General features: G+C 33.5%; 1 protein-coding gene across 1 annotated transcript; it reads right to left on the reverse strand.

The window, feature by feature from the left end:
• Positions 1-1,900: 1,900 nt before the first annotated feature.
• Positions 1,901-12,736, reverse strand: LOC111696875 (dynein assembly factor with WDR repeat domains 1). The gene is made up of 7 exons (XM_023466632.1): positions 12,714-12,736; positions 12,441-12,530; positions 12,103-12,194; positions 11,145-11,374; positions 10,287-10,454; positions 9,119-9,316; positions 1,901-2,083 (listed from the first exon to the last, which is right to left on the reverse strand). Exons 1-7 carry the CDS (start codon positions 12,734-12,736, stop codon positions 1,901-1,903), a joined length of 984 nt encoding a protein of 327 aa, XP_023322400.1.
• Between the last annotated feature and the right edge of the window lie 29 nt (positions 12,737-12,765).

Here is a 12,765-nt window from a genome sequence, read left to right on the forward strand (position 1 = left end):
TGATGAATCCGTATCTCCGGGTTCCCGTGGTTCTGGTACAGAGTGTGAACCTGATTATGAGAAGTGATGATGCTTGATACTGACAGACTAACTAACTGTGCAGAATCAATCCGTCCTAGATCTCAATTCCAGAATATTTGGCCAAACCTGGCTTAATATATGATGCTAGGGGGGGGGGGTGAAAAATAATAAATATAAATATATATTTTCTATCCTGAGATTATGGTACAAGATATAATATGAAACTGAGAATGAAGAACGGATAAAAGAAGAGAAGATGCTTGAGTAAGAACGGATTAAAAAGGAGTAGATGCTTGAGTAAGGATGTATAAAAGAAAAGAAGATTGTTGAGTAAGAACGTATAAAAGAAAAAGAAGATGATTGAGTAAGGGCGGATAATAGAAGAGTGCTTGAGTAAGAACGGATAAAAGAAAAGAAGATGCTTAAAGTAAGGACGGATGAAAGAAGAGAATATGCTTGAGTAAAGACGAATAGAGAAGAGGCTTGAGTAAGGACGATAAAAGAAAAGAAGATGCTTGAGTAAGGACGGATAAAAGAAGAGAATATGCTTCAGTAAGGACGGATAAAAGAAGAGAAGATGTTTGAGTAAGAACGGATAAACGAATAAAATATGCTTGAGTAAGAACAGATAAAAGAAGAGAAGACGCTTGAGTAAGGATAGATAAAAGAAGAGAATATGCTTGAGTAAAAGGACGTATAAAAGAATAGAAGATGCTTGAGTAAGAACGGATAAAAGAAGAGAATATGTTTGAGTAAGAACGGATACAAGAAAAGAAGATGCTTGAGTAAGGACGTATAAAAGAAAAGAAGATGCTTGAGTAAGGACGGATAAAAGAAGAGAATATGCTTCAGTAAGGACGGATAAAATTAGAGAAGATGTTTGAGTAAGACCGGATAAACGAATAAAATATGCTTGAGTAAGAACGGATAAAAGAAGAGAAGACGCTTGAGTAAGGATGGATAAAAAAGAGAATATGCTTGAGTAAGAACGGATAAAAGAAGAGAATATGTTTGAGTAAGAACGGATAAAAGAAAAGAATATGCTTGAGTAAGGATGGATAAAAGAAGAGAATATGCTTGAGTAAAAGGACGGACAAAAGAAGAGAAGATACTTGAGTAAGAACAGATAAAAGAAGAGAATATGTTTGAGTAAGAACGGATAAAAGAATAAAATATGCTTGAGTAAGAACGGATAAAAGAAGAGAAGATGCTTGAGTAAGGACGGATAAAAGAAAAGAAGATGCTTAAAGTAAAGACGGATAAAAGAAGATAATATGCTTGAGTAAGGACGGATAGAGAAGAGAAGATGTTTGCGTAAGAACGGATAAAAAAAGAGAAGATGCTTGAGTAAGGACGAAGAGAAAATATCTCCCGGAGATTCTGACAGTTTTCTGACATATTTCACATTGTCGGAATTTTATAACATGACAGAAGGCATTCCTTCACAAATTTCAATTCATATCATTTACATTTTAATTTACGTCTAGGCCTGAGAAACAAAGGTTGGTTCTACAAGAACTCCCCCATTCTCCCCTCCCTCTCAATATACATGGATTTCTGGTGTATACTGATCCTTCCGTATTTAGACTTCATGATGCTTTACCCACCTCGTCTCTCCTCCCTCTTCTTGAGTAGAAAATTACATTTAAACCATTGACGACAAGGAATGGTTTAAATCCCTGGGTGCAGCCCCTGGATTTACATTGAAATGTATTCATTGTGATTGTAAACGTAATTTAGAAAAGTTCCCCCCTGTCATTAGGTTAAATTCAGAAACTGATTGCGGAATTCAAAACCATTCATCCATTTATACATCCTTTCATCCTCTTCGTTTTATTTTTTATTTTTATTTTTCGGTCCTTTTAAAACTTTTAAATCCTTAGTTCCATATCTTTTTCTCCGATTTTCCATCCTGTTCTTCCTTTTCATTCTGCTCCTCCTCCTCCTGTTTCTCCTGCTCATTCTTTTCCTCATATTCCTCCTCCTGTTCCCGCTGTCCATGATGTTCCTGATGCTCCTCCGTGTATGCTGCTTCTCCTGTCCTACTCCTGCGTTTCTGCTCCTGCTCTTAATCCTTCTCATGCATATCTGTTTTTGCTTCTCTGCGTTTCTGCTGCTCATCCTGCTCCTTAGTTCTTACTGTTCCTGCTGCTCCTTTTGTTCTTCATGCTTCTGCTATTTATCCTGCTTCTGTTCTTTGTGTACTGCTTCTACGCCACTGATGTTCTTCTTGTCCTGATCCTCCGTTACTGCTGTTTTTCCTGTCTCCTGCGTTACTGCTGTTTCTCCTGTCCTGCTCCTGCGTTAATGCTGTTTCTCCTATCCTTCTCCTACGTTACTGCTGTTCCTCCTGTCCTGCTCCTACGTTACTACTGTTTCTCCTGGGTTCCAATGAAGCATCCAATATTCGGGTATTTACTTCCAATACAGAGACTATCTCAGGGTTAGGATCAATGAGGCGTGTAATCTTATGGTTTCTCTGTATCTATCTATCTAAAGGTCTAGCTCTGCTACAGTTTATCCTGCTGTATATATTTGCTCTTTTATAAGTTTGGTGTAGATAAGTTGAACAGCTGGAACCAAATTAGTCTCTTATCTTGATTAGGAACCACAAAGAGATTGGAAACCAACACTGTGGACAAAATACAATATATATATATATGGAGATTAGTTAGTTGTGCTTTTCATATCTTACGATGTACAAAACTACAAAAAGACATTTTTGTTTTGGAAACAACAATGATGAAGCAAAATATAAGAATTCACCTAAACTGATGACGCACAATGAGGACGCACATACATAAATCTTAAAATAATTCATTTATTTAGAAATAAAGGTTATAATTATTATTATTATTATTATTATTATTATTATTATTATTATTATTATTATTATTATTATTATTATTATTATTATTATTATTATTATTATTATTATTATTATTATTATTATTATTATTATTATTATTATTATTATTATTATTATATACTTTTTAAGAATTGTACATTTGCAAAAAGACGCCTGAGCAAAGTTTTCTCTCAAAACCAAGAAACCAAGTTCAGGAAGAGTTCCGGATATTTTCTGTTTGTCTGTCTGTCTATTTGTAAAGATGCCCGATAATAACTCGGTAGAACCATGGGAGTTATGTGGGTTGACTTTTCTATGGAAAACTTTTACTTGAATATCCGGAAATTCCTCATGAACGTGTTTTTTTTGGCTGAAAGATAAACCGGCCATTTATCCATTATTTTGAAATAGTGTCGCAAATGCATAGTTTTGAAGAAGTACCTGACGATTTTCAATTTTTTTGGAAGATTTTTATCAATCTCTTAACGTAATGAAAAAAAACACTTTATAAAAGTAAACGAATCGTATTCGTTAAGTATTTTGGTTTAGCGGGATTTCAAGGTTATGTAGAATGTAGAATTTATATGAAGCTGAGTAATCATTATTTCATGGTTATGTAGAATGTAGAATATATATGAAGCTGAGTAATCATTATTTTCATTTTCATGTATTAGGTTTACTGCAAGGTATAGGAGGCAACGCTAATTATCCTATGAATGAGTTTCACTTACATTTCAGTCAAATATGAAAGACTAGTGATTTACGCGAGGATCCTTTCATTCTTTTAAGCCCAAAATTATTTTACAGATGCAAGTTTCTGAAACAGAGTGTATAAATATTAACAGAGTTAGTAGATACTCTGGAATCTAGTGTGTTCTTTCAATAATCAAGCTGTAGAATTCAAAATATTAATTGTATGTGTGCATTGTACAAGATTTAAATATATACTTTTAATTTTTTCCGCTGTTGCTATGGAAACCAATCCATAGGGTATCCGACATAAAGTCAAGTAGCATTTGTCGCTATACTTTATTCGTCTATCTTCGTACTACTTTACTAAATCTTTTAAAAACCAACCGACTTTACCTATTTAAACATCTAATCGAATATAAAGTCTGACACCAGAGAGCCACCTTCATTTTTCCAGGTTGGTTCACTGAACTAGATATTGTATCTATACTACACAGTGTACAGTATATTTCCATATTATTTGCATGAAACCCCTCTTCATCTCAACAAATATTGACAGCAACCGATTTATAATCGTTCAGGGCTTCGGAGGAAACCTTGGACAATTAACTTGCATAAGACAAATTGGTAAAACCGCCAGAAATACAGAGCAAATTTTCAAAAAAGCTTAAGAAAAAATATTTGAAGAATGTGAGTTAGAACTGTTAAAGAGCTAGAGGCGCCGCTAGAAACGTCCTACGGGATCTACGGAATAACAAATTAGAAGGTTTGTGAAATTGTCTGGGTGAGGTTAAGTGCTCCAGGTCCCTGGTTTTCACACTCCCGGCCCTAGTTACGATCCTTGCACCTAATTCCTATGCTAATACGTCCGTCTTTATTACTTTAATAATACTGTTCATCCACAGACTGGTCCTCGTTATCCAATCCTATGGTTTAGAACAAAACGAACCTTCGTCCCACTCTAAAACTTTTGTTATAAATCAAATGACACTATAATATTTCTCCAAAACAGAAAAGGAATTGAGTTCTTGCAACACAGTAAAATTTTCGAATCTTTGCAACCTGATGGTGTTCAACTTTGATATTTCAGACTTAAACTATTTAATCTAACAGAATAATTCACAGTTTGAAATATCAAAGATCAACAACATTGGGTTTCAAAGACATAGGGATAAGAAAATTAGAGTTTGTAACAAGAATTCAGTTTTTGAGTTGAAATCTTAAAATCAATATCGACGATGATATTTAAAATTCCAAACTCCATGAAGAACATATACACAGGACAGGATTCTCCGACTAGAATGGATTATTCCAACTCATGTTCTCTAGATAGAATCAAACCCTACTCCAGGCTTGACCTCATCAATGAGAATTGGAAAAGAATGATTCAGAGAAACTATGAGTAGCAGGTTTAGACTTTCACTATGCATAGATACAAGCCAATATTTATACAGGCTGGGGGAGTCAGATTTAAATACTCATCTTCGGAGAAAAGTTAATTTTTTACATAAATTTGACAAAAACAAATAGTTTGTTCTAGATATTTTACTTTCAATACACTAGTTTTGATTTTATACAATTATACATTTGTACTTTACTTTTATGGCGCTTCGCATCCCTTTTTATAATATTACTTTTAGCTATTAACTGTATTATCAAACCACCATTTATTTCTTCATACATTATAACTAAAATAACGTAGATTTCCTGTGTTATATGAAGTTTAAACAAATTAGAACTTTTCATGGCTGTCTTCTTAAATTTCGACCTGCGAGGAATTAAAAAAAAAATAAGGGTTTAGCCAATGTTACGTTTATTGAATAATAAGACCGACAAACTAAAAAATGTTAAAAGAATATGACCTAAAACTCCAAATCCAACCTTTTAACATTGATCAACACATCCTAGAAAACTCGAAAATATTTTTTTACTCCATTCACTACTTTTATAAAAAGGAAGTGGGCGGTGGAAGGAGGGGGGAGGAGGATAATCGGTATAATAGATCACTCATGAAAGAGATAAATCATTTTGTATTTGCATATAAATACAGATCGTATAAAGGAATCTATAATTACAACAAACCAAAACTAAGAAAATATTTTTTTTTTATAAAGTCAGCATATTTTGAACATAAACATTGCAAACAGTCCCTTTAAGCTGAAGGGAGAGGATTCTAGTCCCTTTATGTCTGAAGGGAGAGGATTTTAGTCCCTTTAAGCTGAAGGGAGAGGATTCTAGTCCCTTTAAGCTAAAGGGAGAGGATTTTAGTCCCTTTAAACTGAAGGGAGAGGATTCTAGTCCCTTTAAGCTGAAGGGAGAGGATTCTAGTCCCTTTAAGCTGAAGGGAGAGGATGCTGATAGTTTCCTCTGCGGAATTGTTATTACAAGGAACCATATTAGAAGAATAGCTCTGGGAGAGGATTCACGAATTTATTTCAATTTCTTTTGAAAACATTGGTTTGCTGGAGGCACAGGATTATCTGGCGGAGTAATCTAAACCTACAACATTAAACCAACACTAGCTCCGTACACTACTAAACACTGGCGGAGTAATCTAAACCTACAATTTTAAACCAACACTAGCTCCGTACACTACTAAAAACTGGCGGAGTAATCTAAACCTACAATATTAAACCAACACTAGCTCCGTACACTAATAAACACTGGCGGAGTAATTTAAACCTACAATTTTAAACCAACACTAGCTCCGTACACTACTAAAAACTGGCGGAGTAATCTAAACCTACAATATTAAACCAACACCAGCTCCGTACACTACTAAACAATGGCGGAGTAATCTAAACCGGGACCTGGGGAGTGGGAGAGATTGAAAAGGATTTTTCCTTGGACCTTTGGAGGGAGTGGAATGGATCCCTCCTTGGACCTGAGGAAAGGGAGGGAGTTGAATCCCTCTCTTGACCTTGGGAAAACGAGGGAGTTTCTGAGTTAATGCCTATTGATATAATAATAGAATATATACCTACCCATGTTTAAGAATTGGTTTGATTTTGTTTGGTTTGGTTGTGTGCAGGTTGAGCTCCTTGCTCTTTTATTTGTTTAGATTCTCCACACTAGGTTTAGATGATAAGATTTGATGGATGGAACCATCTTCAATATATCCAATATATCCAATATATCCAATATCCAGACTAGAATTAATCTATATATCTGGTTTACTGAACTAGATCTTGTATCTATACTACACAGTGTACAGTATATTTCCAGGTTGGTTTACTGAACTAGATCTTGTATCTATATTCCTCCGTGTATGCTGCTTCTCCTGTCCTACTCCTGCGTTNAAATCCGCGAATTATTTTTGTTTTGTTTTACGATGTACACAAAGAGAACATGTTCACAATTAATTTAGGAGACGGGCGCGAAGCGCCCTCTAAGGCTAGTTATATTAAAAATAATAAATAGCAACAAATAAGATATTCACTATGATTTTAAAGCGATTCCTAAACATTAATCTTTTAGAGTTAACTATATTTATTGACGAATTTTCAAATAATTTTATTGATTTTTTTATAAGTGATATTTTTAACTTGGCCCGCAATAAACTTTCTATTTGGTCAAAATATTGTTGTCAATTGGTTCAGCCGTTCCGATGTTTGTTGGATACAAATCAACTAACAGGTCTTAATATACCTAAACTATAGAGCGCTTCACGCCCTCTTTTTTCGTTTTTTTTACAATTTATAATTTTATGAATTTTTATAAAGTGGGTTAATACAGTTAATACAGAAAAATTATAATTTAACTATTCTTCAGTAATTTATTTTTCTTCTGTTGACTGAAACTGATTCTGATAATTTTGAAGAAAAATTTGTTTATGTCGTAACAAGTATTTTTTGTTTAAATGTTGTTTTTAAGTCACATTTTATTTTATGTAAAACTCAAATTTTCGCGAACTTTATGTTCTAAACCTCACAGAGTAAAAATGGAAAAGTTAGTTTCACATGTTTTGAATATATATGGTATAACCTCTGTAGAGTAAAGTAGATGTTAATTCCACATTTTACTAAAAATATATTTCGGTCTGGGTTGACCCTCGTCAGTTCTAACGATGTAATAACCATCAAAATCGATAATAAAAAATGTTAAAAACCACAAAAAAATAAACCAACCAAATATATATGTCGGTCTGTGGTGACCCTCTTCACTTTTTTGTTTCTTTCATGCATGAAGGGACATAATAAATATCTTCATTTTAACCGGGCAAATTGTTCAACTTAAACCAGCAATTACAAAATTTTGAGCCTGATCGGTTCAGCCGTTTTGACGTTTTTTGGAAACAAATGAACAGACAGATAGACAAGAGAAAAATATTTATGTATGTGCTGTGCACAAGACTTTTTAAAAATTATTCGGAGAAAAATACAAAATTTGTCGATTTTAGCATTTTAAATGTTTATCCACCAAACCCCCATTAAATGACAAAATACTAGAATTTAAGGACAAAGTATAGGTTCGTGGAGAAAACACTTAACTATATGAAGTGTATGACTGTAAAGACGGGAGAAGATTATAAGGTTTGGGTTTATATAATCACCAGCACTCAATTTATGGGGGGCAGGTCAGCAACCAATTTTCAGACCTCATAAAAATCAAACTTATTTAGGCGGAGCATTAAACCCTCCTGGTTTAAGACAACCAGGATTAATTGATCCTGGGGAGCTGAACCCAACCTTTTATCCGAGATTTGTCCAAACTAGATTTGTTTCTGTAAACATTAATCTGGTAGGATTGTTTTATGTGTTTTATGTAACAATACCCAGTAATATATGAACTTGTGTGGACAGAAAATAGAGAGTACTACTTCGTCATGGCATGCTATTGTTTCAAGATGTAAATAAGAGAATGCCATTCCATGACGTTGCTGTCCAATCTACGTAAGTTTATATATCTAGGATAATCATGAATCGTACTTGGATAAAAATTATTACAAACACAGCCCGGTAAGAACCAGTGTTTCAAGTATTAGAGGCTTAGATTACCCAGGCTGGTACGCATAATTTGATGTAGATAGTTGTATTTTACGCACACATGAAGTGAGTTCTAGCCACACACTCAAATTTTCAATCTCTGTATCATTCCAAACCTTATAGTGTTAAACCTGTTATATTTCAAACTTATATTATTTCGCACAGAATTTATGATTTGAAATATCAAAAACTTACAAAATTGGGTTGTAAAAATATATGAATTAGAAATCAGAATTTTCGTCAAAAACTCATTTCCTTTCATTTATAGATACATTTGACGTACTATTCGAATTATGTCAATTATTCAAGTCCCTTTTATTTACTTTTCAACTAAAAATATTGATTTTTAATTAAAAATTTTAAACTTTTTGTAAATACATGGATGCAGATTGCAGAAGTTAATAAAAATGATTTGTAATATTGTAAGATTAGACAGTTTTCATTTTAATTTAAAAATAAATTAAACTAATAAATAATTATTAACTTCTCTTCATATTTTTAAACCCACAAAAGCACTCATTTAACAAAAATTGTCTCCATCTTGATTTTCTAAAATTTTCTAAAATCTTTATTTTGTAAATTCTAGAATATTTAAATGTGTTTCAGTATTTATTGCAATCTTGGATAGTTGTCCCTTCTTCTGAGAGTCTAGGCTGACAATACCTAAACCTAGATTCTTTATACTTGCAACAGTTTTCCTCTTCTTGAGATCTACTATCCGGAACATAGATATATCCGTCCCTCCAACCATTGCATGTTCTTTACCCAGATACTAAACAAAACATGAAAATAAAGACAAAATCAAGAATAAGCTTCTAGCGAACTCCTTGATCTATTCAGTAGCTTGGAAACACAGCTTTGCCGGGAAACTAAATTTTCCCTTTTAAAGTCAACCCACTCAATTTAGAATCTTTAACCCAGGCTAATATCATTCCTGTCGTTATATCGAGTTCCCCAATCAAAATTTGAGGAATGTTCTGAGGTATAATTGGACACAAACAAACAAAAAAAACAGAGATTACTACTTTATATAAATATAGACGATTTAACTGCTAAGTTTTGTATTTATCTCTAAGAATGTTTTCATCTCAAATTATTAAACTGCGTTATTGCTGATTTTCTTTTACATTTATGTTGATATCAATTTTGAAAGCAGAAATTTAGTGGAACGCTTAATCGTATGAGATAATATCTATTTCTATATTGAAAATTAATCTTGGCGATATTTACAAATTTAATTTAGTTCCTCCATGAGAACACGTTTCCAATTCAAGGTTTTAGAACAACAACTCTTTCATAAGTTTCAGATTCAGAACATCAATTATGGATATATTACCTGAACACATGACGTATATATCAGGATATATTACCTGAACACACGACGCATATATCAGGATATATGTATTACCTGAACACAGGACGCATATATCAGGTAATATGTATTACCTGAACACATGACGCATATATCAGGATATATGTATTACCTGAACACAAGACGTATATATCAGGATATATGTATTACCTGAACACAGGACGTATATATCAGGATATATGTATTACCAGAACACATGACGCGTATATCAGAATATATGAATTACCTGAACACAGGACGCAATTGTCAGGATATATTACCTGAACACAGGACGCATATATCAGGACATATGTATTACCTGAACACATGACGCGTATATCAGAATATATGAATTACCTGAACACAGGACGCATATATCAGGATATATTACCTGAACACAGGACGCATATGAGTTCTGTCTTTCAGGTTCAATATCTGCAATGATTGCTCCACTAGAGTAATCTATCTGGAGAAGTTGATGTTCTCCTCTCCAGGATCCTGCAAGGATATCTCGACCCTTTCTTTCCATATCCAACCCTTCTCCAGCTATGAAGGGTCCCTGGGTAAAAAGTGCTTTCAGGGACCCAGAGTAAAATGTTAGTATAAATTTATTGTTATACGTCCTGCATGAGGCATTTTAAATTTAGGTTATTTGACATTCAGTCAAAATTATTTTGTTATTATTTATTTCTTGATAAATATAGAAACATACAATAGGAATATTTTCGGTCTAAATTATCGTTGAAAATACAGAAAACAATTATTCTTTGATTCCTATTTCATTCTAAGACTTAACGAAAAATTTAACAGAGTTCTCTTTTGTAAGACGAGGTTTCGTGAATAACCATAGTATGATGTATTTGAGAGAGAGGGCTTAGCAAAACTCATCCTGAAGTAAGTGAAATTATGAAAAATATTTATTAGAAAAAACCGAGAAAATTCTGTTTAGTCTTCAGTTCATAAAAAAGTATAGTTTGAGCTCAACATTTTGTCCCATTCTAAACAATCAAAAGAAGGAACTGATGTATTCTTTGACAAGAAGACTGTAACTCTTCTGGGATTCTGGGATAGAAAAGATATATCTTGTAAACTTTTTGACTCAGTAAAGGAGAAGAAAGTAGCTCAGGAATCGTTGGTAATGAGAAAATTGTTTTGAGTGTTATGAAAAAGAGGATGTCGAGTAAATTGAAACATTTTAAAACAGATTTTGAAATTCCCTTCCAGGGATTTCCAGGGGGTTTATTCTTACCTCAATCCTTCTTACACTGTGTGGTCTTCGTGCATCCCAGATATGTATTTCTCCATCCCAACCTCCGGAGATAAACTCCTGTGGGTTCAGAGGATGGTTCACGATGGAGAACACCTTGCTAGCGTGTCCGTCACACAGGTTCGGGTTCTGACTCCGCTTGAGGATTGAAGCTAGTTTCTGTGTCTCTAGGTCGTATAGTTTTATCTCTCCGTTCCCTTTCCCAACGCTTACTTAAATAGAGAGAATTCAAAACTTTGTAATTTTTCTGATTTTTAAAACCAATATGTTGGAAAAAGCCCCAAAGAAAATAAACAAGTTCTATACTTCAGGGGACATTAAATCCAGAACTAACACTTGGCCCATTTCTAACACTGAGTGTTAGAAATGGGCATAAATTGGAAGACTTGAAATAAATACTTGAAAATTGACATTTATATGAATTCCAGTAATTGTCTCAAAACCAGGATATGTTCCGAAAACGCGACATGAGCTGAACTCCGGTAATTGTCTCAAAACCAGAATATGTTCCGAAAACGCGACATGAGCTGAAACCTGGTAATTGTCTCAAAACCAGGATATGTTTCGAAAACGCGACATGAGCTGAAATCCGGTAATTGTTTCAAAATAGGGATATGTTCGAAAATGAAATCAAGAATCATCAAAAACTAATTCTCACACCTTATTATTAGTTTAAAATTGAAATTTATTGTTTCAATATATAGTTTTAGCCATTTTTTATAAATATATGGTGTAATTTAGTTCTACTCGTCTTGATATATACTTTGCAGATTTGGCCCATTTCTAACACTTTTCTAAATGGGCCAAGTTTTAGTTTTGGAACTAATATCCCCTGTACTTTCATGTAACATAGTTCATTATTTGTATTCCTTAATCTTTGAAAGTGTTCTTTGAAGCTCCATAAGTTTAAATAATTTTTAAAATGTTCTTTAAATTTTACCGAAGTTTATATGAGGGTTAAAGCTCAGGCAGAGCAGTTCTCCGCTATCCCGGATACAAGAGACAAGGTTCCCTGTATCCAGGTTCCAAATCCTGTAGAAAATTCAGAGATGAAATAAATGACAAAGGATATTCTTGATTTTAATGGAAAAGTACGAGTATAAGGCTAAATCTTCTTATGGTATAAGTACAGCCAAAGAACATCATATTTCGTTTTTTTGTAATAATCCGAGTATGACAAAGACAATGTATTTAATTGTGATATTTTTATTTCAAGAAGTTCCATGAAAAATCTATTTATTAAATGTTGCTTTATAGAATTGTTAAGATTTCTCCTACCTTAGATCTCCTGATGCATATGTTGCCCCGATAATATTTCTCCAGTCAGGTCCTGGTTTAGTTCGGATACAAGTTACAGGAAGAGAATCTCTAGGAGTTCAACTCTACTTACAGATTGGCCGTTTTATTTACACAGTTTTTCAGCTCAAGTTTAAGTTGAAACATTAATTTGAAATTATTGTAGTGTAAATTATTTGTAATGATTAATGAGAGTCCCGGTATAACTTGACTAATTTGACTTAAAGGAAAAAGAAAGTTAAAAAAGGACTAAACAATTCCGTACAGCCATCTCTCATTCTTTGTGGTTAAACCTGCAGTATACCAG

The sequence above is a fragment of the Eurytemora carolleeae genome, unplaced genomic scaffold, assembly GCF_000591075.1.
Source record: "Eurytemora carolleeae unplaced genomic scaffold, Eaff_2.0 scaffold72, whole genome shotgun sequence".
Taxonomy (NCBI): Eukaryota; Metazoa; Arthropoda; class Copepoda; order Calanoida; family Temoridae; genus Eurytemora; species Eurytemora carolleeae.